The sequence below is a fragment of the Paralichthys olivaceus genome, chromosome 19 (assembly GCF_024713975.1).
Source record: "Paralichthys olivaceus isolate ysfri-2021 chromosome 19, ASM2471397v2, whole genome shotgun sequence".
Lineage (NCBI taxonomy): Eukaryota > Metazoa > Chordata > Actinopteri > Pleuronectiformes > Paralichthyidae > Paralichthys > Paralichthys olivaceus.
Genome location: NC_091111.1, coordinates 16,542,375 through 16,569,871, shown reverse-complemented (window position 1 = coordinate 16,569,871; position 27,497 = coordinate 16,542,375). Strand labels below are relative to the sequence as shown.

Below are 27,497 nucleotides of genomic sequence, written 5' to 3'. Positions count from 1 at the left end.
CCCTGTTTCCTCTCCTCTTCCTCCCCTCTCCTGTTTCCTTTCCTGGTTCCTCTACTCTTCTCTCCTGTTTCCTTCCCTGGTTCCTCTCCTCTCTGTAAATTATTAAGCCATCAGTGGAGCTGCAGACATCAGTGTGAAATGAAGATGATTGCAGAGCACGAGCCGCCCACAGATCCTGTGCTAATGAGCTCCCACTTGGACGTGACTGATCAGAACCTTCATTCATAAATTAGCAGCGAGTCCTGATGGAAGCTGCTGCTGCTCTGCTGCTGCAGGGTAAAGGTCACGCCTGCAGTTTGTGTGAATTCAAACAGTTTAAGTAGAAATAGGTTGATGGAGTTGATGATCCAGACACTTTGGCTTCACTTTTGGGAGCCGTCATCACAGCCTGATGTGTCCCTCACTCACAGAAACATCAAATCTGACCCAGATTACGTTCCTCCATGTGTCGCCTTGACCCAGGACGTATTTAAGAAGTTTGTCTTTCTGTCTCTGTGTTAATTCTAAAGTTTTTCAGTATGGGAATATGAGAGGATGAAAGAAAAAGTGGGACATGTCTGTGTGTGGCACTACTGCCCCCTATTGGCACAACAGACAGAACAGTTTTAGTTTTTGTCTATACAACTACACGAGCAGATGCATTTTATTAAATGTAATATAAATAATACAATACACACGACACATATGACCGTGTAAATCCTGCCAAAACAACAACAACACAACAATTAGATAACGAATCAACAAACAGGAGTGAGTCAGTAAATGTGCTATTTCATTTTATCTAGATTTTCTTCCTCATAAAAAACAAGTTCCCATTCAAAGATATAATATTTAAAATATAATAATACTAATAATACTTTTCTATATGTTTTTTAAGCAATTTTGTGTGTATAGTGTTTCAGAAGGTGTAGTAGAAGTAATCTACTAGTTAAAAGTCATGTTAAAGTTCACAGTGGATCGGTGGCGTGTTCGAGGACCAGGCTGTGAGCAGAATTACAGACGTGTTCGGGACCAAATGTCTGGAGCTGGAGAATAAAGAGAGAGTAAAAATATCTTATGAGCCACATTCAGATGTGATGATGAAAGTGTGACAGTGAACAGAACTGGCTCCTTCCTGTGCTAATTACTACTACAGGCAAAGCAGGAAGAAGATGGATCATCAGGTAATTGAGGAAATCAGGTAACTGTGAAGATTGATGCAGAATGTGAAGTATATCAAACAAACCCTCCTTCATAAACTACCTGCATTTGTTTGTTAATGTGAAAACAACATGTGTCCACAGCGTCAGCTTCCCTTTTGTCAACATCTTCCCTGAGAGACTGGAAAACACGTTTCTGTCCATGTTGGCTCTACATGCACACCATTTATTTGACATTCATAAATGAAAAATTTGGAAATTTCGGCGTGGTTTCATCGTGGGTAGTGGAAAATGAAAATTAACATGTTGAGTATCATGATATAAAAATAAAAATACAGCGTTTGATTGACAGGTGAAGTCTCCAGGAGAGACAGTGGAGAAATACATCGAGCGTCTCCACAGTAAATTCAGCCTGACCTCAGTCTGCTGACACTAATGATCATTGATTCTTCTCCTCATGAATTCATTACCTGAAGCTGGCAGCTTGTCTTGCTGTGAGGCCTCCAGACCTCCCGTGGACCTCAGGAGGTATTTCAACGTGGCCATTTCTTGAATTGCCACCCGACACGAACCTTGCACGAGTCCCGGAGAGCAGGAGGCGCCCGGGGCAAACATCGGCCTCCCAGAGCGATGACGCTCTGTTGCCTAAACCCCTCTGACAGGCAGAGGTCAGGTTCCTGCCCTGCGCTTCCTCCTCAGCAGAGGTCTGGACATCTGCAAGTCACCTTTCACCAGGTCTTTCTCTCATGTCATCGTTATACTTATTCTATTATGAGAGGCTGAGGTGGATGAGGGTCAGTAACTGGAGTCCCAGCTCAGCTCTGACACAACGAGAATAAGCCAAAATCTGAAAATTAAATTATTTCATTCATGTCTCAGGTTTGAGAGTTTTATTCAAGCTCAACAACAAAGTTCTGTGTGGACGACAAAAATAACACCGTTGTATGAATGTCACACTTTCACAGATGTGGTCGAGCTCCAGAGTCAAGGCGACCTGACACTGTTAATGATCACACCTGCTACACACACACACATATATTCACACCTTCACTGTTAGAGCGCGCGCACACACACACACACACTCAAACTGTAATGTCACACATTACTGTGTAAGTGGGCTTTGTTCTTTTGTGATTTGCAGATCCAGTATCGAGACTGTAATTGGGATCCAAAGTGCAGCGTAACACCCGGAGTTCAGAGGTCAGACAGATGTGTCACTTCACATCCACTCTTTCCCCCGACTGCTGCTGGCCTCATCAATTGTTAGCATGCTAACCTGCTAAACTGAGATGGTGTACATGGTTACTATCTCACGTATCAAACACTAGCCCGTTAGCATGGTCACTGTCAAGATTTTAATATACGAATTCAATATAGCCGACAGATTGCATATAAAAATTCGACCACTGCGCAAAAGTGGAGCCAAGACATCTGGATTGCCCCCTGTTGGCTGGCTGAGGTATATGTCGTAAACCTTATAGGTCATTAAAAAGAAGTTTGATTGAAATTATTTATTTGATGCTAGGAAAGCGGAGTGATACATCAAGTTTCACCGCTGAGACTCGTGATGAGACAACCTCTGAACGGTTAAATAACAATCAGTCAATTTGTGAGAAATCATTTTTGATTTTAAAATAAATTCACTTATTTCAAGTAACTGCCTAAACAGGGGAGAGAGGTTGAATGATCTTGAATTCCCTCTCCTCTGGGGTGCTTGAAATGAATTGACAGGACTTTGCTTCCATTCCCAGCGTCTCTTCACATGAACACAATCACGCCATACAATTTCCTCACACTGCACTGCCCCTCCACCCTGTGCTTGAAGTCAGCAGCGAGGGAAACAGAGAGACGCTGGACGATGGAGGCTGCTGCACAGCATCTGGGTTACCTGCTGCCTAGCAACCACGCTAATCACATCACTCTGTTCATCCAGTTATTACAAGAAGGCTAATGACTACCAAAGCAATTAAAGTCTCTAATAATTCCCTCATGCTGCATGTATTTGTAAGTCCAGTGAGTGGATTTGTTTTGAATGCATGTGTCCATTCGTCCATAATGGGTCCGTCAACCGCTTGGTGATTGATTTTGTCTAATGAAAATAAGCTCCGACTGCTGCACGATAAGAGGGAGCACGGTGAACTGTCAGATGAATGAGCCGGTCACATAATAATGTTGTTCTCAGTGAGTCTCTGTTAGTTCACAGCCTTCGAACAGCCGCAGCTGAGAGCAACATTTCATGTCATTGATTATGCACAATGCAGTTTTCATCTATGACACACCTGACCAGTCTTCAACCATTCCTCAAAAATGTAATATCCATCATGTCCTTCCTCCTACACGCTGACCTCGTCCCTCGCCTGAACGTTCCAGACATTTTCCTGCTGTTGCAAACACATCCGACCTGGACCATCTCCTTCTGCGTCCTTCATATGTGAAAGGGAAACTGTTTTCTGGACATTTTCCAGAGTCTGTGTCTGATTTGCAAAGAATATATGTAAAAACCAGTGAGAGCGATGTCTTGTGTGTCTGATACACAGAAGTTAGTCTGACCCAGCCTGCAAACAAGGGGATGTGTGAATATGAAATCATTCTCATATAAAATATATTCAAGGCCACTGTTTTTTTCAAATCGTGGTACAATTGCACGTGTCCCAGGGATTTTCCATCTTTCCCTATTTGTTTGCAGTGAGGTGACTTTCTTTCTTTCTTTCTTTCTTTTTTGTTACTGATCGAGTCCCATGATTTTGCACCACATCATTAAAATACCACTTTGCGTTGTGGACTTTTTTTCCGTAACTATAAAGACCGGAGGCGGAGTGAGGGGCAACAATGACGACACCAGTGACGACAATTCCTGCTGGGATAACAATAAACCACAGCTGATAACAAAAAGAGCCTTTGTTCTGCTGTTTTTGTTCCTCACAAAGCTCCTCATGTGCTTCTTCTTACACGGACTGAAAAGAAGATTAAACTCTATGTTTGTAGTCGGGATTTTAGCAGCTTTAATTTGTTAACATTTGTTAATATGGTGCAAATGTGATTTCTTCTGCTCGAGTCAGTTTCAGGCTGACGAAAGATGGTTTAAAAGAGAAATGTGAAATTGGGGTTTTGTTCTCACCGTGTTAGACGTTGGGTTTCACCAAGTTTCGTTTAGTGTAAGCGGTAAGCCTCTGATCTCTCATTAACATGTCTAGACGTCCACTGCCCCATCATTCGTAAACACACCACCGTTGAAACTATGGTGAAGCTATTGCTTTCTCTGAAAAGGAAAAATATCAGACCTACACACAGTAACTCTGAGTCTTTGTGTGTCAATACAATGGGGCTGTAACAAGGTGTTGACATTTAACTATAGATTTGACTTAAAAAAATGATGATAATAATAATAGAGTCTTAAAAACCGATATCAGCAGATGAGGTTGGGCCAGATGGATGTTCAAAGTTACAATTTTCCCAAACATTTGAACCTCTCACACATTTCTGGTTTAAAAAAGATTTTTATTCTTGAGCTTAGAAAAAGATACTGAAGCTGAAAAAGCTTTGCAACAGGAACTAAATGTATGAGAAGCCTGGAACTGGGAGTCTTTGTGTGGAGTCGGCATTTTCTCCCTGTGTAGGTAATGGATGGACGGATGGATCTTCTCAAAAAGATTTTTATTTGAATCAGCCTTGAATGAAGCCAGGTGAGAAATATGGGCAACGGCCAGTTTTTTCTTAAACACTCACACCAGGAAAATCAATCATCTTCCTGTTTCATGTGACACTTTAAATTTCCTACATCACTTAGGTTCGGTGTTTCGTCTGTGATGCAGATTTACCAAAGCAACCACTGTGTACCTGTCAAATAAAGTCAATACTACAGTCGTTATTTAGAACAGACGTAGAAAAACAAACTCATCAAGTTGTAGAAGTGGATGCTGTTTCCAGTCAGGCGTGACTGCTCAATTTCCTGATAAAAGCATGAGAGGGATACGGCATAGATTCAGCTTCTTTGTGGACATTGCAGGGGATTGTGGGTAGCCCCAAAGGGAGTTACAGCTTGACAAATATTTGAAGTGCAGCCCAGCTCTGTTTACCTCAGCCAAAGCCGTCAGGTTGAGGCTGCTGCTATTGAATTATGCATCACAAAGAAAACAGAGCGGACAGTGTGAGAGTGAAAAAGATAAACAAAAATGAAACTGAACATCATCTCATTGAGTCTCCAAGGATATAAAATGTCTTTCTGCCGTCATTTTCTTTATTTTACAAAGTGACTGAGCAATTGATTTTCAGGAAACCAGCAAGGAATCATTTAAAATCGATCAATTGGGTCTAAAAGATCCACGTTCTTTGTTTAAAGAAGCTCTAAACATATTTTATAACGTGTATTTGCATACTGTACATCTGCATTGTTTTATCAAATCCACTTACATTTAAAATACAAATGACGACAATGACATCTACCACATTAGAAGAAATGCAAATATTCCAAAAGTGACAATTCAGAATAAAAATTAATCCCAAATACTGAAGATAATCTTTTTGTTTTTACAGAGTGCAATCACAGCGTGTACCCATTTTACAAAATGTTGTGCTAGGAGAGTCAATATCCTCAATTATTGTCACATTATATTATCCAGTATCAGTGCATCTCTCAGCATAATTGGATTCTACACTGTCTTCATTGAACCACTGATGCCAGCTCTAATCAAAAGAGGGGGATTGAAAACAGTATCTGCTCTCAATCACGCCTTCATTGTAGAGGTCCTTAACTACGGAGCTGACTCTGCCCGGGTGCTAGGGAAGTCGGACTGTGTTGTAAATGTTTAATGTCAAATTGATTTTTGTTCCAAGAAGAAAACTGCAGGGCCTCGGGCGTCTAGATTTTGTGCAGTGAAGTGGAGACTTCTACAATGACGACTGCATCTGAGAATAAAATCGAAACAAGTCAAAAGGTTGAAATCACCCGAATGAAACTGAGCATCTCACCGAGCAGCTCCAAAGAGAGACGTCCTGTCGAGACCTGATTGACCCGTGAGGTGTCGCAGGTCGGAGGTCAGCAGGGATTCACTGGTCCACAGTGGAGATGGTGCTGACCTTATTGTTTCTGCTGATTCTCCGCTCAGGCCGAGGTCTGGGTAGTTTGGTCTGGATCAGCTCCTCGGGTGTGTTACCCAGCGGAGGCAGCAGCCTCTTCTTACTGTTCCTGGTCTCAGGTAACCACTGAGGAGGGAGCTCAAATGGTCCAAAACCAAACTGTGAAGAGTCCTCAGCGTCTGTCGGCGTCGCTGGCGCCACCTGCGATGAAGAGGTGTAAGCACACGTGTGGACCGGAGAGCTCCGTGGTGCTATGATTGCAGGAGAGCCCTCTTTGGTGATGACCAGTCCACCCCCTGTGCCCTGCAGAGGGTCCTTTTTGGTGATCACCTCCCCTCTGAGGCTACCTAGTCTCAACTGGCTCTTGAGGTCCTCTTGTGGCCCAGAGCAGTTTCCTGATCCTTGAGAAGGAATCTCGTACCCCGCATCCTCCTCTTCCTCAGAGGGTCTGAAGATCTGCTGCTGGCCAATGTTGAACATCTCCAGAAGTTGGCTCCCAGAGCGGCCGGCTGTCTCAAGTCCCACTGGCTCCCCGATCACGCCCTCTGCTGATAAAGAGGCCAGACCCCCGGAGCCGACCACGTTACGACGGCTGTAACGTCTGTGAATCCTGGCCAGCAGCTCCATCCAGCTGTGACGAGCTGAGCGGTTAACAGTCAGGAACAAGAGAGGGTTGGTGAGCAGAGACACCTTGGGGAGCCAGAGGGCCGTTAGATACAGTGAGATGGGCAGCTCCTTGGTGTCTGCCAAAATGGTGCGATAAACCACCAGGGCCCCATAGGGGGCGCTGCAGGCGAAGAAGGCTAGCACCACAGCCAGCAGAGTGGCGTGTAGCTCAGCCTCTCGCTGGGACACGTACGGGATGGAGATGCTGTTCTGTGGAGTCCGCAGTGCCGCGATGATCACCTTCTTCTTCTGGCTGGCACTGAGCGCTCTGCGGATCAGCAGCATGAAGAGGAAGACCAGGGCGAGAGGGAGGATCACCGTGGTGACGTTGTAGATCAACACGTACACCATGTGACCCAGCGAGCGGGCGTGGTCATCTGAGCAGGATGAGGTGACGTACACATCTGTCACGTTGGTCACTGCAAACACAGGGAGGCTCGCCACCACCGCATGGACCCAGATGTAGATGACCAGATCTCTGGACCTTGCATCTGAGATCTTCCTCTCCAACGGGTACAGCACAGAGTAATATCTACAGACAGAAGAACGTTTATTTCAGCATGAAGGTGACACAAAGGAGGACATTTAAGACTTCGAAGTCCAGGTCCCACCCCCTGACAAGAAGGAGGCAGAATTTAGGAGCTATAAGCAGACAAGCCTGCAGGGGGCGATCAAGATGCTTTCCAGAAGCATCGTCTTTCTTCACAGTCTATGGTTTATTTCCTGTCCTGATGTTGCTCCACTTGTGTCGTAGATATTTGTGTTTCCAAGCGTACATCTTTTGGAAACAGAATAACTTCCGCTGACTGAGATCGGCGATATATTAACGAACTGATCAGATGATCGTTTTAAACCATCCACTTCTCTCAAGTGATATTTCTAAATCCAGTGAAGTGAGTGGGATGTGCCCACAAACCTTTTATTCAAAGACAGCGGTTCTGAGCTGAAATAAAATCATCACTCATCCTACTCAGGGACAGTGAGCTCTTGTTTTCCCACTGTTTCAAGTGAAAACCACAATTATTGATCAGTTAAAAAGTATTGTCTCTGTAAAGCGTGTTTCCTGAACTGACCTGTCGAGTGCGATGGCGCTGAAGCTGAGCACGGTGGCGGAGCAGAAGAGTTTCTGGAGGAACTTGACGGCCTTGCAGAGCAGCAGCGTGTGAAGCCACCAGCAGCAGCGGGGGCTGGCTCCGAGTGCCACGTCAAAGGGAATGCACACCAGGCCGGCACAGATACCTGAGCATGCCAGGTTCTTGATGAAGCGATTGGTCACGGATTTGAAGACGCTTGTGCAGCAGGTGCACCACAACACCGTGGCGTTTCCTGAGGAGAGGGAAGAGATTCAAGAGTTTTTTATGACGTACATATCTTTCTCTGACATAAGATTAAAAGTGTTTTCTTTATTGATACGCTATTGATGCTAAACTCTTCATTGGGCACCTTGAATTTAACTGCAGGCCTGTTGTTAGACTCAACTAAAACCCATTTTTAATTTGAAAGAACATCCCCACAGTCTTATGGTTGAAGGGACAGAGGGAAGTAGAGGGAGAAGATACAGCAAGAAAATAAAAAGGAGGGAGAGAAGGATTAAATAAAACAAATACATAAAAATCACAGGGGATGATTAGTAATGAAAATACAACACGTTATTTTTATCTTTACAATATCATAAGAGGCATTCAGTCATTCAGGATTTAATGACATTATTTTCATTTCGTTTTTTAAAGTACAGATTTTGACAGGAGCTGTGTGAGTCCGACAACAAGTGAAGGTGCAATGCTGCAATGTCACACTTTCCCAGCAGTGGAAATACAAGTGACGTAGGTGGGAATCACAGTTTCTACACCATATTTAGAATTAGAAAAACATGTTGTATTACATATTTTACACCTAAACAAAGACCCAGGATGAAAAGGGACTTTGTTAGAGTCTTTACAAATGCATCGCATCATAAATGAGCATGATTGTTGATTATCCAACGTGCAATTATGATAAATGTGTCACGTCTACATAAACAAGAACACAAGTGGTTTTTGAAGGTATTATCTTTGTCTGTTTGTGCAAGTCATAGCTGTGACTGATAAATAATACACGTGTCCTCGTAAGTGTCTCCATGCAGACATCGAGACCAGGACTTTTTTTATAGTCAGAGCTTGTATTGTCTATAAAAATCACTTTGTCCTTTTGTGCCTGAAATACTCACCTGGCACTTGAGGAACACCTTGGCAACCACACACGGGAGCCAATGGGGAGAAAGAGCAAACACTAAACACGATTGCTTTTCCCACTTAACAAATGTTTGTAGCAGCATGAAAAAAACCCACAATACTTGTAATTTTTTAAAAGCTTGTCTGCTTCATGCAAATGAGAGCAAGCTGTGACGTCTCTCTGCTAATAAGCTGCAGAGAGACTCCCTCATGGTGTCGAAACACACGAGCTGTTAGAATCTAAAGTGTGAAACATCCTGAACACGCTTAGCGGCTTCATTGTTACTTTTATAGATGCTATCCTGCTTTATGAATGGTAACCCTGCAGAGGAGCACCACGTAGTTCACATAATTCCTCACAGACCCGATTACAGTTGTTGGCGAAATTAGCGTGTGCCCTGCACAGTGTGGTACATTAATCCGATTTACAGTCAAACTCTGATCTGTGCTTTATCAGAAATAATGGATAATACCCTCTTCTTAATACTGGGAATTTTATAAACTTCGGTATTTTCAGAAATACGTGTATTTGGTTTTTGCAGGAGAATTGGATGAGAGTGTGCAATAAGTATAGAGGGGACGGTAGATAAGCAAAGAGGCAGGAGAACAGTTCCCCTCATCAGCACCTCTAAAGCTCTGTAGTTTACCCACTCTATTTCTTTTGTTTTGATTGGTTATTTAATCCTGGAAAACTGTGTAACATCGTGATGTTTTTATCGGTTGGACTCATAATCCTGCCATTCACAGACACTGGTTGTTGCCAGAGTGAGACCTTTAATGTGAATGTGTGAATGACACGAGGGACGTTTCTGTTTATCTCTCTGCGTCATGGACGGGGAGCGAAGGAAAAAAGGGGAAACACAAAGAATTTATTTAGAACCGGTCACTAGTTTTTTTATGTCCATGCATCGTTTTCACATTTTTGGGACATTATTCAGCCACTCGCACAGACGGAAAGTAATCAAGACAACAAAACACAGAACAAAAACCTTTCTGATATCTCATAAATAACTCAAATCGTAATTTTTGTGTGTGAAATGATTGTATAATGATTCACTGACAATATTTTTCCATTCGACAACCCGAACAGTCTGTATCACTGGAGATGTAAAGTTCAAGTTCTCTCCTGAGACACTTATCTTATTAGCAAAGCTCAGCTTTTCCCTCAGTGATGAAGGATTGTGACTGTGTTCCTCACAGGACTTATCTACACCCCATTTTCTGGATTTCACTTGTTTTTTTCCAGTGGTTCGGTTATGTAAAGTGAAAGACCTCTGGCTCCAGCATAGCAGCCTTTAAAAATAGTAATGTGCTGTTTGAGCTCCGCTTCCCTGACCGTGGAACATCTCACTGCACAGCAGGAGGTGGTACTACGCTGCTTCCTCTGGCATCAGCAAGAAAATGCCCCTCAGACTCTCGAGGTGTTTGTTAAATAAGTGAAACTAGCTAAGCAGCACTTTCTGTACCAGCTACTCCTGATTCCATCACACCGAATAATTCATATTTGTAAGAAGACTCTAAATACGCATTATGTGTTTTTACAAATGTCCATGATTGCTTTCCGCATGTTTTCTAGGCTCCTTCTTGTGATGTCATATATACAAATTATTCACCACATAATCTCGGAGCCCATCAGCTATCGCCTCATGATGAATTAGCATCTGGGGCCAATATTTTGGAACTTCCAGCTCCAAAATCTTGTCCCTCGCTACAGATTCTGCTGATTCTGTTTATCGAGCTTAGCTTCAAACAGAACACAATTCTGACCAGGATTAAATGCACTTGGAGTTGGCTTCCAGTTAACTAAGTCATATAGTTCTCGATTCAGGTCAACTAATGACCGAGGTAGAGAGAAAGAATCACTCGCTAGGGTTTAGCACCAATAATGCCCTGGCTGGGAAATGTGCTTTAGAAACCTAGCTTAACTTTAGAGGGATAAGGAGCTCATAGAGTTTTTAACTGTTTCCTACATGTGCAGTATATAGTGTATGTACGTTTCCTTCTTGAATGGTGCAGCACAACCTCACTTCCCTATTAACCTCATGAGTGCATCCACACAAACAGCGAGGTGATAACATTACCAAAGAACTGGAGCATGTCTTCACCTCTCTATAAATTCAAAAATAACAAAAGGGCGTGCAGTGCATGCTGACTCTGACCCGTTACCTCCTAAACCATAGAAACCATTATCTAAGGGAGTGTTTACCACCTGCAGTGGGCACACAGAGGTGAGAAAGAAAGACCCCGTCCAGCAGCGCTGTGATAAATACACACCCTCCCCGTGTCGGGTAAAGTCTCAGATATTAACTCCAGTGTCACGATGACACTGTAAATAAAGATGGAAGACACATCCTGACTTTAACAGAAAAATGACCAACTTTCTACATTTTGCATGAACCATCACAGACGTCATCCTGCTGCTTCCTATGTTCACCTCATTCAGGCTCTGATGGTTGTTTGTTGGTTATTAGTTCCCTAATAACCTTCTGATTCCTTCTACCTTAAACTACTGACAAAATCTGACCTTCAAATTTGTACAAATTCCATTATTATCAAGACTCTGATATTTTCACATTTTGCAATAACCATCACAAATCTGCTGCTTGACCCAGAGGTTCATACTTTTGGAAGACGTGTTTGTTGTTTTAATCCCTACTGAGTCATTTTACCATAAAATATTTATGAGCTTGACAAACAGACCTACATGCATGTGTCTATTAAGAAAGATAATCTAAATTATTCAGTTCAATGCTTATTAAAACACTGATCTTTTCACATTTTGCTAAGAATATCACACAAACACCATCCTGCTGCTGCCTGTTCACCCAGATACGGATGATATCTATACTTCTGGAGGACTTGTTGTTGTTGTTGTTGTTGTTGTTTTTAGACCAAATGTTTTCAACAAGTTCCCCAAAAAAACTGAGCAAAGATTCATGGAAATATTGAATCACATGTGGGTTTTGTCGTGTTTTGATCCTACTTTGTTTAGACTATGCACAGACTCACCGAGCAGCGAACCTATGAGGATGAACACCTGGATGGTGGTGGTGAAGTCCCGGTAGCTTTGCTCCCGGACGAGCCGCTGCTGCTGCTCGTCCAGCCCGCCGCCCTGGGGCTCGGCGGCCGGGCTGCTGCCGCTGTCCCACCGGCCCGAAGCGTTCAGCAGATCCAGCCAGAGGTTGGCTGCCGTGACATTGGCTGCGCCGTCCCCGACCGTCGCAGCCCGGCTCCCGCTGTCCATGACGGCTCAGCCCGAGATCCAGATGTTTGTTGAGGAGGGAGGCAGGATGACAGAAGCCATCACTGGAGAGGCATCTCTGCACTTGTGATGATGGTGATGATGATGATGATGCTTTGCAAAGAAAACTACAGATCACTGAAAATATGCAGAATCACATGGATAATAGCACACCAGGGACACGCCGAGCCCAGGCTGGAGGCTCCATCATCCCTCAATGCGGATGCATGGTAGAGATCAGCCCGTGAGATCCGTGAGCAGCGAAGGGTTGGCGGCTGGATGCTGCTCTCTGATACCCGCTGCACCCGAAAACCTCACCGGCCTGCGAAATGTCCATTCCGGGAATAACGCAGTCCTGCAGAACCGAGGACCGCACGACCATCACCTGTCCTCGTCCACACACACACTGTGTCTGACAGGCTGTTTCCCTTTGTGCAGCTGCCAGTCGTGCAGTCACAGGCTGATCATTGAAAGACTGGAGCATGAGAGAGAAAACCTCACAGCGTGAGGTGAGAGACTGGAGAGGAGAAACACCCCCCCTCCTCCAACAGCACCGAGACACTCCACTCTGTCTTCTATGAATGACAAGCAGTGTGCAGGGAGAGGCCAAATCACACAGCGAGCAGTGATGGGGAATATTATATTATTATTACATTATATTATTTAATCACTACACAACAACAAATTACAAAACACAACAAATATGGGAACAATGGCAAATAAGAAAACACAACAGAAAATATGGAAACACAATCACACAACTCAGCTTTGTTTCTATACCTTTGTTCAGTTTTTTTTTTGAATTTCTGCTGTTGCATTTTCCCATCTGACATTGTTCTGCACCTCAGGGCCACCATGAAAAAAGGGATTAGAAGATTATTGTTTCAGATGTTTTTGGGTGAATGCAAGAATTTTCATTTTCAAAAAACTTAAAAATGTGAAGCAACATGTTGCAGTAACTTGACCTGATCGTCTCTTTCACATTCCTTCTGCGGCTGTTGTCTTGTTCAGTCTGTTCTCTCACAGGAGCTTGTGACATTCCTCATCGGTTTGCTGAAAATACCAAAAATAGGGCAGAGCATATCTCCATGAATCAAAGAAAAAACAAAACCCTCAGCATTTCATTATTTACTTTGTCTTAAATTACTGACAGTGAATCTGGGTTCTCTTGTGTGTCATTCACGGACCAGAATCAAGAAGTACAATTACAAAAAAATTAAAGAATGAATGGGATCACAGACTGTTTACTTTCTTTTTATGTGGAAACATCACAAGAAAAATCGTATCTCTAGACTCGCTAGATACACACAAGCATGCAGAATATATTTTATAATAATACAGCAAAAAGATAAATTACATCCCATGTTTCAATTAAGCATTCCTGTTCAGTTTAGATATGAGATCATTTATTTCAACAAAGAGGACAATTAACTTCACAAATCAGCAGTTTTATCATATTAATGATTATTTTTATATTTAAAAAAAAAACAGGAATTAACAATCTACACTTCTACAACATCTTCATGGCTTCATTTAAAAACCATTTGATTAGTGTACTGAGGCAGAATGATGAAAATTGTGTCACCGTCCAAATAGTTATGGTCTCGACAACAGTTTCTTTTTCCCACAACAGCACAAAGTGTGTTATGTTATTTTCGCAAGAGCACAATCGTGACGGCTGTGATCTATTTAGATGTGTTAGTGTAATAATTAAACAGAAAACCAAAAATACCCATTTAACTTTCGTTAAAGCCACGTTGAGTTGGCAATGTTTGTTAAATTCATTAGAAATTCCACACAAGGTGAGCATAGCTAAGGATGACCACTCTGGGATGCTTGACAAGCTTGACTCAACACTCCTTGCTAACAAGTGCTCTACTTGTCCAAGTGGCTCTTGAAGAACGCCTGGACTCGTTCCCACAGGTCCAGCTGAGCCTCAGAGTGAGCTTTTGGCTCGCCACCAAACACCACGGTGTTCCTCACTACAGCGTGAAAGCCAGACGGACAGAAAGGCATGTGAGGGACCTCCAGAAAGTGTCCCGCTTTAGGGTAAGTCACCACCTGACATGATTCTTCTTTGCCATGATTTCTCAGCGTTGCAGCAGCGTGTTGTGCAAACAAAGCACTGTTCCAGTTTTGGTCATCTTCAGAGACAGCGAACAGGAAGTGGCTGCTTGCGCGTTCAATCGGGATCAAAGATGCTTGGTTCTTCTCCAAGGTCGGGCCTGGTATGAAGTCGTGTATACAGAAAAGCCCAGAGTCAGTTATTTTAACATTCTTGGTGACAGCAGGGAGCGGAGGTATCACAATGTCTTTATAATGGAGGGGGAAAGCAGTGTTTCCAATGCAGCCATTAATACAGACGGTTGCTGTGATCCCATTTAGGAAAGAGGACATTGACAAAGCCAAAGCTCCACTGTGAGAGATGGAGATGATGCCGACCCCAGGACCTTTGACCTGTGGTGAGAGGTATAATATTAATCAGCAGATGTACCACTGATAATACGTCATATGAAATAAGATTTGATTAAATTAAATTATGCTTCAATTCTATCATAACGTATTAGTTTTCTTACTTTATCTTACTTCATTGTTTATTCTAATAAATGTTTAGTTATAACGTTGCCATCAGAAGCCATCAGATGGCGACATTGTGACTACATATCTATATATTTTACGTTCTCATTTTATTTGCTGTGAACAAATTGGACACAAACCAGTAAAGTAAATATCCAAATAAGGGAATAACATGGAGAGTATGATTATCTTTACTTTTAATCGTCAGTACTAACCTCTGGCTGGTTCTTCAGAAATGTTACAGCTTCTTCAAAGTATTCCAAATCCAGCTTTGAGGGCATTTTCGGTAAATCCTGGTAGCCATAATAAGCCAGTGCCAAAACGGCAAAGCCTTTATTTGCCAGGAGGCTTGCTCTGGGTTCACTGAGACCTCCACCCAGAGTGTACAAATCCACTATTCCAGGGAAAGGACCCTTTCCTGTCAAAAGAATGTATATGTAATGTTTAGTTTACGTAATGTACATTTATCAAGGCTACCTCAAGTTAAACACAACTAACCTGGAGGAATGAAGAGGACTCCTCGTATCCTGCCCTCTTGCACCGGAACTCTCCTCATCCCTTCTGTCATGAATCCTCGCTCCACAGTTTCAGAGATCAGCAGCTCACCAGTCTCCTGACTTACTGCTGCTATCTCCACCAGAATCGGGCTGAGCACATTCTTCTTCAGCAGTTTACTGTGCGAAGTGTCTGGAGACATGGCCCAAAACAGACCCATGGGCTCCACTCCGGTGTAGCTTCCTCCCAGTGAAGGTGCGCGGGAAACATCCACCCGGCCGGTCTCATCTGCTTTGTACGAGGCGGAAGCCTTGAAAATCATCCCTCTGTCGTCAACCAACTTCGACCTCAGTTCTACTGGTTTGAAAGGAGCAAGTCCGTCTACTTTCACCTGCACCAGTTTGTCAAAGAGACAGCGAACACTGGGGAGAATTTTCAGTCGGATCTGTGAGTGAGCCATGTCAGGACTAAGAGAGACAGTTCCTCCGAAAGGACTTTATTTCCGTCTTCTTGAGATGTCTCTGTTGTCCCCGAACCTGTTAACACGACAAACAATCAAATAAACACCAAATCTTCGACAAAGAAAAATTATACAATGACAAATATCATGCTATCAGTAAGACACATGCGGAGAATACTACCAGAACAGTGTCACACAGAAACACCTGTCGTTGGATGAAGGCCCTCCAGCTCTGAGTCACGGCCCCTGAACACACCTCTGGGGCAGTGAAACACCTGTCTTTGTTTACATAGAGCTCTTCCATGTTTGCGAGCCTAACTGGGACATGTTAGTGTGACTGGGTGAAAGGTCGTGAGACACAACTCACTGTTCTGCAGATTAAAACACTTGGCCAGCATCTTGCTGAGCAGCTACAACACCACAACCATCTTTAGTCCACTTTGCACATGAACTGGTGAGCTAGTCCTCGTTAGCATGTTTCATCGTTTCTAAAAGTTTGAGACAAACGACTACAGCTGTTATCACTTCGTCCCCCAGCAGCCAGAAAGTGACTCAAACGTATTCCTGTGCATCGGTTGCGCATTAATTGATGCGACATTCACCAAGCAGGAAGCGACAGGGAGCAACCATCTTGCCGGAAACCAGGAAGTAGGTGTGTTTCATGTTTCTCATCCGCCGCCAATTGAAAATATACTTTAAATATATTTATCTACATATTCACTGCTTTCAAATGAAAATGAATCACATGCAGTTTAAATAAAATTATAATTATTAACAATGTCCCAACTATATAAAGAACTAAAATGATGTGCGTATATAAGTAGGAAGGCAACGCCTCCACTAGAGGTCACCAGAGAGCTTTGTCACAGCGGCCATGTGCTCGTGAACACTAGTGTTACTGATCCACGTGATTAAGATTGATCACGTGATTAAGATTGATCCATTAGAAATTAATTAGAAATGAATCGAACCACTATTCAATGTATTTCATATGTATCGTCTAACGCAGTATTCGGTGTGTTCGTCGTTGTTGAGAAACAATGTGTTGAACTTCTTTTGCACCACAGTATTTATCAGCATTAATTAGCATTACAATTATTTTCATCATTACTTGGAATAGTAATATTTATCAACATAACTTGCACCACAACTATTACTTTTCAAAAAATAGAGCTTAAGTTTAAAAAGGCCCATGCCTTTTTTTAAACTGAAAACCCAGCTCTTAATTTGTATTGGCGGTGACATTGAAGCAAAAGAAAAATTCCATCTATTCTTCTTAATGGGAAAAAAAATCTGACATGTTGCTGCTTCATCTCTCAATGGAGTGACCCTTTTTTTTCAGTCTTTTCACACTGCACATTCTAGCCCTGGGCTGAGCAGAATGTAGAATAACAAACTTTTGTGGTATTGCCTGCAGAGCAATCCCACCAGTCACTGCTCGGCCAGTGCCATGACTTTAAAACACATTTTATCACCAAGGATTCTTCTGGGAGAGGAGGGGAGGGGGGGGGGTTTGATATACAAAGAGGTGAAATCAAGGCGGGGGTGTAAGAAGAGATCAGGCAGCGAGCTACATTTAACTGGAACTGGAGAAAATAAGTGGATAAATACGTGGATTAACAAGTATGTGGAATCAACATCCTGTCAACACCTCACAATCGTGTTTGTGCGGATGAAAAGAAATGTTGTGTTCTCTAAATTTTACATGTGGAGAAATATCTCCAGTTATTGTTCAGATATGAACTTCCTTCCTACTGAGCAACCTGCGTGGAGTGGACCTTTGCACCATTTACTAAATACAATAACATCACAACACGTACTGAGAAAGATTATTTGGCCTAACATATAAAGGACAATGCAGAACATATATAAAAGTAGAAGGAAAACATTGACAAAGCTGTAAATACACATATTAATGTACCAAATATTAATATCCGTGTAGTTTCTGAGAGGCTCTCTGAGCTCCACACAGCACAACGCACACAGAGGATCAAGGACAGATTACTGTATGATATGGATTATATTATTCCCACATTAAAGTCAAATCCGGTTTATCCTCCAACATTATTCTATAATAGAATCTTATTTTGATGCCATAGCTGCCCTCTATATTTCATGGATCTAGAAAATCAATAACCCATTTGTTTCTTCATAGAGCAGCTGCTCTCTGTATCTAGTGTTTGGTTTTATGACGGAGATACTTGCATTTGTGTGAACTTCTTTAGAATGTAGGAAGTGGGGGGGGGGGCTTTACAAAAAGGTGACTGCCTCTTTTGATGTTGAGTCACTGAGACACATGGTGTTCTGCGTGTGCAGAGTAACTGGAGTTGGTCTGTTGAGAGTCTTGACTTGTTTTCCCCCTGGAGTCAATTCCAGTAAATATTCCACCCACTCGTTCTTGTCTGTCTTAAATTTGCAAGTGCACTGTGTTAATAAAGCACTATACTGTTATACAATGGAATGTTCTCATTCTGTTTATTCACAAAAATAATATGTGACAATAAATGACCACCCTTCGGGTCTCATAAGGACTTGAGTGTAAATCTAATACATATGCACACTGGGTTATGTTTAGTATTCACCAGTCGTAACAGCTACAAAGAATAACCACATCAAATGATCAAAATAAAATGTTTCTTGTAAAAGCAACCACCAAACCTCTGTGTGAACCGAGAGGATTAAACAAACGCCTGAATTCTTTCCGTCTTTGTCCCTGGTGTTTATTCACACAGTCCAACATTGTCCAATATCGATGTCAAGAATTATTTATAGCTTTAAAAAAAAGGTAGAAATTTTGAATTACATGAGCAAAGATATTTAAATGAGACTTTTCTTAAACGTTAATGCACAGTTACGTTTTAGTTGATAGATTCTAAATAGGGGGGAATAATTGTATTGGCAGAAGTTCGGGTTCCTAACTGTTTGAGTACTAAGTAACCCCCCCTTTGCCAGATATAACAGCTTGCAAACGCTTTTAATAGCCACAAGCCTTTCTATTCCAGATTTAGGAATTTTCACCCACTCTCCCAACAGATCACTCCTAGTGCACAGATATTTTTAGTCGTCTTGCAGACACAGCAAGTTCTCACAGATTTTCAATGATGTTCAAGCCAGAGGCTCCCGCAGGCCACATTCCAAAAACTTCAGCTTTCGTTTCTTGAAGTGAATTTCATGGTGGAGTCAGAGGTTTGCTTTGGAACATTGTCCTGTTGTAGAAGCCAGCCTCATTTCATTTTCAGTTACTTGATGGAGTGCAGGATATTTGCACTCAGAGTTGGCTTATATTCTGTGGAATCTGCTCTTTCTCCATGTGTTTGCACACTATGTCTATGTGTTTCGTAAACCACTGGCTGCCACACAACTCCAATGTTGAATAATGCGATGAGATCAGATTCCAAAGCTCAGACGTAGACAGAGATAACTAATAAGGGTTTAAGTCAGGTTGGGTTCAGCATCATAAAAGGAGCCATGGATGCCAACATGATATTTCCACCTCATACCTCACAGTGCCCAAACTGTTGCATGCCATTACTCTTTAGTTTTTATGATATGGCACTTAAACCAGATAAGCAGAGCCCAACTGAAATGGATTTGGGGACTATCAGATGCCGCCCACATTGCCTCATGTTCTGCTGGAAGTTTTCTTCCAGTTAATGAGGGATTTTCTTCTCTCCACAGAAGCCAAAGGGCTTCTTCATTATTGGAACAGTTGGGTTTCTCTGTAATTTTTTACGGTCTTGACCTTCTATGTAAAGAGTCCTGAGATTATGATTTTGGTGCTATGTATCTAGTGTCTAGGAGATACTGGCATTTGTGTGAACTTCTTTCGAATGTAGGAGGTAGGGGGGGGCGAGTTTACAAAAATATGACTTTCTCTTTTGATGTTGATTCACTGGGACACATTGTGTTTTAACAGATGGACTCTCCCTGTCCCACTGTCTAGGTGCCCCTGAGCAAGGCACCTTACTCCCACCTTACATCTGCTCCCCGGGCGCTTTCAGTAGCTGCCCCACTGCTCCGTGTGGACGGGTTAAAGGCAGTGACTTAATTTCCCCCCATGTTGCATGTAGTTGTGTGTTGCATGATTTGTGGGACCAATTAAGGTTCATAAATCTTATTATTATTATCATAATTATATTTTCACAAAATCAACAACACGTGTTATTTAATGTGGTTGCCTCGATAGGGAACGTGTCTAGAATACAGTTGAGCGGCTTCCATTGTTTTTGTTTTAGTCTTAAATCGATAGATTCTTTTGTCTCTCCACCGAATCCCGGTGCTCTTATTTTGAAGCCTGGTCGTCGAGGCGGCGTGTGGGCCGTCACCGGACAGATCTTCGGACCCGCCCCTTTCCAGGGGTAGCCATGGAGACCGCGCGAGAGCGAGGCAGCTGGTGGAGCCGAGTGTTTCCGCTCAGCGAGACTCAAAGATCCCGAGGAGCCGAGCAGCGAGGAGCGAGGAGCGAGGAAGCACTCTCACGTTCTCCTGCCGTGTCTCACCCCCTTCTCCCCCTGGGTGTCCCCGGCGAAAACAAGCGTTCATGTCCCGAATGTGAGCGACGGAGAGGAGCTGGTCACCTTCGCGTTGGTGAGTGTTGTTGTTGTGTTTCTCTCTTTTTTCAGGCTAATCTCACACAGGCCACTACTCTCTCCCCCCCTCTCTCTCTCTCTCTCCCCCCCTCTCTCTTCACCTCCTCTTCCCTAGTTTCTTCGTAACGCGATCGCCAACAACAACAACAACAACAACCAAAATGTCGCCGACGCTCAGCTATGGCGACGCTGGACAACTCACAAGGGAAACAGGAGCGAGTTGTCAGTTCTGTGCGTTAGCGTGTAAAGTGTGTCGTTGAGCTAAGAGTACGTCTGCTGCCCTGCTGCACAAAAGAGCATAGCCTAGCTTGACACAAAGTGCTAACCATGACAGTGTAAGAGGTAAACCGGCTCCAGCAGCTAGTCGGTGCCTTTCCAGTCGCGAACAGCTGTAATGTTACATTAGGGTCACGAGAACAATAATGGTAGCTAAGAGGTTAGCTATTAAAAAAATAGAAAAGACGCATCAAATCCACGTCATTAATTGTGTATACACATCAGCCTCCAGTAGTTGTGTGTGTGTGTGTCACTTTGTTATAATGGAGTCGCTTTGTTTTTGTCTGTGTGTGTGTGTGTGTGTTGGCACCCCCCCCCCCACACACTCTTTGTTTAAATAGCTCGCAGTACAGTTGCACGTGTCGAAGCGTGTGACTCTCCCTCACTGCTGCTGTGAAGACTCCAGTAGTCCACGTTTGTGTTGCAGGGATGTATGTACCGATGAGTTGGTTTTAAGGGGTCGCACACACACACACACACTCACTCTCTCTGGCTTTTTTTTGGGTTCCAAGGGAAAGTTTGACTCGTTGGCTGTTTGTTTGGTGAAACACGTGACAGTTGCAATAGAGGAAGGGGGGCAGGGGAAGTGTAAAAGTGAGCTGATGCTTTCTCATGAAAAATTACAGTTTTGTGTAACACAGGATATCTCTGAGTGATCTCAGCTGAGCCGTGTCTCCTGTCAGGATGTGACCAATGTGTTCATCAAGTGTTGTGTACCACATGTCCGGGGTGGAGAACATAATACGTCTGCCAGCTTTTCACATTTCGCATCATTTACGTCATGGTAACAATCAATTTTATGTGGTGTCCTTTACTGTAACTACCAATTATTTTCATTATCGATTAAGCTGCAAGTTATTGTCTTGACTTATTGATCACTCGGTCTGGCCCACATCAGAAGATTTATTACACCCAAGAGTACAAGGTGATGTCATGATCAAGTTATTCCTGTGTACTTTAGTGTACATGCGTACTTGTGGCTTTGTGTAGTACCTCTGTGTTGCGTATATTGTTTTCACAATGGTTTTTATTTTGTTAGTGTATGAGGACGGTCATTTTGCTTGTTTTACATTTAAGAACTGGATCAGGACAACAGATGGAAATTAGCCTATACAGCTAACTCTGGCTCATGTATATTGCCTGTTGATCAGTGAGGACTGTCTCTTCCAAATAAAAAATTACATAAAATGCCCTGTTTTGCCCCTAAAATATGTAAATTATTTATATGTAAAATGAAGAATAACATCAAAAGTATTTTCCTTGGCATAAAATATAATGAATACAGTTAATAAATAATATATTTATGATAGACTAATCAATTAATTGTTGAATCTCTAGTTGTTCTTCCCTTTATGTAGCTTCTTACTCCATAGTTACTGTAGATTCTAGTTTCAACACAATGACCAAACAGTGTTCTGTTTACACCGAGTCATTGCTCCACTTTAAAGTGGTTTTACGTGGTGTGATGACGCTGTTTCTATTATTTCCTGGTGTTGTAATCCTATCATCTAACACCTTTGAGCTTATGATACTAATATATTAGGCCATCAACAATACCTCTTAGGTAGATGCCTTTATTTTGTAACTCACACACATTTGACTCCCTTTGTTCAAATTGCCTTCTTCAGTTTTTACATGTTGTGCATGTCCTGCTTTTCACCAGCAGCTTTCATGGTTCTCAGTTGAAAGTACATTGTGTAGTTTCATTGAAAGTTTTATGATTCCCGGTTCAGCAGGCTTTTCTGTTTAACAACGTAGCTCAGAGAAAACATCTTGTGAGTAAAGATAAGAACCTTGTTTGGCCTCAGTCCTATTTAAAAATTTTCCTACATTTCACCATTGTCAACATAAGATAGGCCTGTGTTTTCTCTCATTTTTAGTGTTCCCTTTTTTTTCGTGTCTCTCATCGTATCCTCTTTTTGCTCGTCTCCATTTTCTGTCTGTTTCTGTCCCCTTCCTTGAGGCAGTGCAGAGGGATGCTCAGGCCCTGTGGGGCTTAACACTACAAAATACTTGACAACAAAGGGTCTTTTCTGTGCTGCCATGCAGAGCCCCATCTCTGGGCTCCCTCCGCAGGCCCAGACGGGCTCTACCAGCAGGAGTAGCATTGGGGCCTATCGGGTGGAAATCTCCTCTCGGCTGTTTCTTTGGCACACTGAGCGCTCTCTGTTCCCGGACAGATGCCTCTGCTGCTGCTCTCCTTGGCTCCCTTTGCATTCCAGGAGCCCGGGGCAGCTGACAAACTGCAGTAACAGCCTGCTGGCTGGCTGGTCGTCTCAGTGCTGTCTGAAGTGCAGAGTTGCAGAGTTCTTTTCCCTTAAGTAGACAAAACCTACTAAGTATTTGTGCTGTAAAAATACAACTTAATTTCTTTCATGCAGTGGATTGAAACAGGACCAAACAACTGATAAATAACATTGCTTTTTATTGCTGCAACTCATGACAATCACAATGTTTATGGTGACCCATTAATGTTTATGATGCCCCTCATCACTGACAGGAAGTCTTCGTGTAATGTATAGGGAAGTTGTGTTGAAACAAATATCACACATGACAGTAATTGCATGTAGGATAGTCAGACACACACAGGGCTGTATTTAATGTGAAAAGGGAATGTCACATGTTTTGAATTGAGTCTTCTGGTTCATGCCTCTCTTGGATCTGTTTGCATGTGTTGGTGTATTTTATGTCTCTACATGTTTTTGTTCAATCGGTTCAATCGCTTTTTCTGTTAGAGTCCCCATTATAATGCTACTAAATATAATTAAAGTATGCAGCAATCTCAAATGACTTCGTAATGGCACTGATGGCTATTTAAACATGCACACTGATTGAACATACTGTTACCTGCACATAACTGTAAGTTGGGGAAGCTGGTGTTTGCTTCATGCATCTGCAGGCAGGAAGTGTTTGTATGTGTGGTTGGATGCAAAATCATGTTCCAGGAAACAGAGGCTAAGTCTCTTGAAGTTTAAAATAGCAGCACAGTCTCTAATGTTGGTGACACCTGACAAGAAACTCACTAAAGTTAACTTTAAGACTTGGAAGCATGTCTGTGCTTTTGCTGTGGAACTGCCGGCTGTGTTATTAATCAATACAATGCAGGAACATTAAGTCAGCACATCATAAGATCCGCAAAAGAATCCTTCAAGCCTCGGAGCTGTCTTGTTCTAACTAATTGGAACACTGTATTTTGTGGTACCTAAGCACGGAGTTAATGACTTTCTCGTTTCTCCGATGATATTGCTTGAAAGCAATTAAGCTAATTCTGCTTAAGTTTTCAGTTCTCAAACATACTGGCCATTCAGTACTCTGCCCTCAGCTCCCTCAGGAGGTCAGTGCTGCATTATAAATGCCATCCCAAGTGGTTATTTACATCCCAACAAGTGCCTTTGAAAAAAAACACGTGTTCCTTCTTGTCCTGCCGTTGACTTCTGTTTGTCCTTGTTTTGTCCCTAAGACGAGTTAATGTAAAGCCTCTCGCTAACCCAGGCCTTAGCTGCATCGCTCTGATCCCAACATGAACAAATGACAAAGCGCCTATGGGTCAAATGGCTGGCACAGGTCCCCTGCATGTGTTTCCGACTGGCTGCCCTTTGGCTCAATGCAGTAACCGAACTGTCCAGCCAAAACAGACTTGCGTCACTCTCTCCCACTGGTCTGCGCCACATGCGAGTACCATTCTCCATCCTATTGGCTCTTCGTGACACCAGAAAGGTGGCAGGCAGTATGGGACCCCTGCTGTTTGTGTCCTGGAAATCTTCTGCCAAATTAGATTGTCGTGATCTCCTGTTTTTTGAAATCTAGCCTGGTGCCGGTCACTCAAATGTGGAAGTACCAGAAATAGAATAAAATTTCTAATGGTTCCTTGTACAGAGAGTAGACATACACAATGAGTCTTACACAATTCTTACACCGCAAAATGGTCATCGGTTTATTCCAGCTTGATACTAGTACTTTCTTGTTTCTATAATTTAAAATCTGTATGCACGGAACACACTGGGGTAATTTCGTGTCCAGTGGACCCCCCCCAGAAGCTTGTGGTACTATTTGCCATCTGTGTGTGTTTGTTTACTTCCCTCAACACGGCAGATCTGCAATCAAATTTGTGTCTGTCTTAAGTGCAGCCATGCCATTACTGTAGCCATTAGCTAAGCAGCCTTGTGTGGCTGTAATGGGCCCTCGGCTGCTGCCTGCCAGTCGGCGAGTTCCCTGCAGAATGCAGCTACCGCTGCTTCATCCCAATGTCTCTGAAGCAACATAACCAATGCTGCCTGCACCTGCATCTCATTTAGGTAATGATATTGCACGTCTGGTTGTATCCTCCAATCAAACGACAAATGTGCTGAGGAAGTTAGTGAAGTCTGTGTCGTGGAGAAAGGATGTGTTCCTTCCTTCCACTGTTGTTGTTTAAAGTGTTTCACCATTGATATTGGCTATAAATTATAGTTAAGGTTTATCAACATCTCATACAGTATGTTTGGCCATGTGAGTGGTGGGGAAAAAAATAAAGGGATTTTTTCAGAAAGGGGCACCTGATCAAGTTATTATTCCATAATTTGTCCATCAAACATTATTACGGACGTGCAGCATATGGCAGAGAAGCACCACAGCTGAGCCGACCATGGAACAGCATCTGCTTTTCATTCAGCTGTAAAAATAGCGTGTCCTCCTCAGCATCACTCTTCAATAACTACATTTGGGGAATCCCTGCTTAATAAGTGTTTGTTTGTGCGCTTTTATACATTTTGAACAGATAATAGATTAACTTCTAATAATGTTTTGCTGATGAGCGACACTGGCCAAACAGTAGGGATTAGTTCCTTCCCTCACCAACAGGGTTTTCATTAAAGCTGCAGCTGTAATCACTGTTTTGTTTTTTTGCTGACTCTCCCTTGCACGCTTTTAAGCCGTCCTCCCTCTAACATTGGTACCTCATCTGCTGCAGGGATAAGGTTTCCCCGTTACATCATCTAACGGCTGATTTATTTAGTTCGATTCTGAGGCAGAGTGATGATTGAAGATTAAGGGGAAATCAAGAGAAACCCTCTGCTTGTTTTTACGTTTTGTTTGAAGATGGTATAAATAGTAGGATGCAGTTTTCAAGGAACACATGAGAAGAGGAAGTGCACCCAGTCATCCATTCAGTTATTGTTATCAACTGCAAAACAAGTGTATGACATGCAGAGACGGCCTGTGTTCAGTTTGGCTTCCTGTCTTTACACTGTGGCTCGCTCTCTATCCCCTCCTGTTTCTCTGTGTTGCTTTTGGTTACGTAATCCTCACTGAATGTTGATAGTAATCTGTGTCCTTCCTCCCCCCTCCCTCTCTATCCCCTACTCTCTATGTGGCCCTGACAGGTTAAGCCGTAGAGGACTCTCGCTGGTCGCCGGAGGAAAAGATGTGCGATGGAATGGTAGCGTTTCAGACGAGAGCCCCATCCTCCTCTTCTTCCTCCACCTCCTGCTCCTCTCGAGCCCACAGGCTGGCTGCCTCCGCGCTTCTCCTCCTCTTCACCCTGCTCCCTCATGGTCACGCATCAGGTAAGACATAGACGCTCTTTCTCTGTCTCTGTGCCCACGTGATACAAATCGACTAAACGGCCATCTTTGCCTTCTCTTGTAAATTGATTGAGTTTTTTTTTTTTTACTCGCCATGCAGGTCAGCTAGATTGAATTGATCTCCTTTACCCTCGGGTCGATCAGGTTGCTCTGCCTCCGTTAGGCAGCCGAGTGTTCAGGTGCTCCCACCCACTCTGTGAATCCATTCACTGTCATAATGAGTCAAGACAGTTTTCCTCCGCTCTTCAGTGGAAGAGAGATGATGTTGTCTGTGGTCACATTGCTGTCATAAGGTTTTAATCAGCCGTGACATTTTGTGTCCTCTGAGAGCTTTTAGCACGGCTAGCCAGCTTTGGTTATTACCCCACAACAGCCGCCACAACAGATCAGGTTTTTATTCCAGCCTGAAAATGTTAGATTATTATCTTTGAATGTGACGTTTCGGACTTAAATATTGAACTGTGGTTCACTGATAGAAGTTTCAGTAAACAGAGCTGATAACACGTATTTATCGATACCTGCAGCACAGATAAAGCCTGTGTCTTGTTTCCTTCTCAGGCACACAATGCCAGTGGCTTGTACTCGCTGAACCCCTTCACTTCTGCCAGCTTTCCTTTCACTTTAGCCCTCCGATATTCCAGTCCCCTCCCCCCACGCAAACACACTCTACCTCCACACATGCGCTACCCAGATACACCGAGACACACACACACACACACACACACACACACACACACACACACACACTCCCCACACATCGGCAGCTTGTGAAATGTGCCAGATGTCCTTGCCACAGAGAAAAGGCAGATTGTGTATGTATGAATGAGTAAATTTGTGTGTGTGTGTGTGTGTGTTGGGGGGGGGGGGGGAGTGGAACAGTTATTGGTTTGAGGGCAAATTCAAATTCACTGTAAAATTTTAGTGATTACTGTTTGAAATTTGAATTTGATTGCAGCGCTTTGAAACAATACTGTCCAGCATCAATCCGAGCAGGTGCAGAATACAACGTGGGTTTGTTTTGCATCAATGAAAACATGGCGGAAGGCAGCGCTGCATGATAGTTTTGGTTCCTGTAAACATTTAATTGATTTTCTTTTTCTTTTAAAGCCTAAACCAATAATGGATGTGTTTGTGAGGGTGAGGAACAAGAGGAGAGAAGCGAGAGAGAGAGAGAGATGGGCGGATGGGCAAGAGGGAGGGCACGGCT

At 43.1% G+C, this 27,497-nt stretch overlaps 3 protein-coding genes across 5 annotated transcripts in view; 1 reads left to right on the top strand and 2 right to left on the bottom strand.

The window, feature by feature from the left end:
* Nucleotides 1–4,776: 4,776 nt before the first annotated feature.
* Nucleotides 4,777–12,894, bottom strand: gpr176 (G protein-coupled receptor 176). Its single transcript, XM_020097466.2, has 3 exons — nt 12,101–12,894; nt 7,955–8,207; nt 4,777–7,413 (listed from the first exon to the last, which is right to left on the bottom strand). Exons 1-3 carry the CDS (start codon nt 12,333–12,335, stop codon nt 6,186–6,188), a joined length of 1,716 nt encoding a protein of 571 aa, XP_019953025.2. The 5' UTR covers nt 12,336–12,894; the 3' UTR covers nt 4,777–6,185.
* A 676-nt stretch (nt 12,895–13,570) lies between these two features.
* acot20 (acyl-CoA thioesterase 20) lies at nt 13,571–16,520 on the bottom strand. 3 transcript variants are annotated; one of them, XM_020097445.2, is made up of 4 exons: nt 16,070–16,520; nt 15,408–15,940; nt 15,125–15,327; nt 13,571–14,789 (listed from the first exon to the last, which is right to left on the bottom strand). In XM_020097445.2, exons 2-4 carry the CDS (start codon nt 15,862–15,864, stop codon nt 14,208–14,210), a joined length of 1,242 nt encoding a protein of 413 aa, XP_019953004.2. In that variant the 5' UTR covers nt 15,865–15,940; nt 16,070–16,520; the 3' UTR covers nt 13,571–14,207. The 3 variants fall into 3 exon arrangements, with proteins under 3 accessions (XP_019953004.2, XP_019953005.2, XP_019953003.2); XM_020097446.2 differs by having other exon boundaries at nt 16,232–16,520; XM_020097444.2 differs by having other exon boundaries at nt 16,046–16,519.
* Nucleotides 16,521–20,194: 3,674 nt separating this feature from the next.
* The window catches only part of susd6 (sushi domain containing 6), a 29,210-nt gene continuing 21,907 nt past the window's right edge, over nt 20,195–27,497 (top strand). Inside the window, exons 1-2 of the mRNA XM_020097703.2 lie at nt 20,195–20,451; nt 26,090–26,272. Coding sequence (XP_019953262.1) covers nt 26,131–26,272 — 142 coding nt within the window. The 5' untranslated portion in view covers nt 20,195–20,451; nt 26,090–26,130. The remainder of the gene's footprint in view (nt 20,452–26,089; nt 26,273–27,497) is intronic.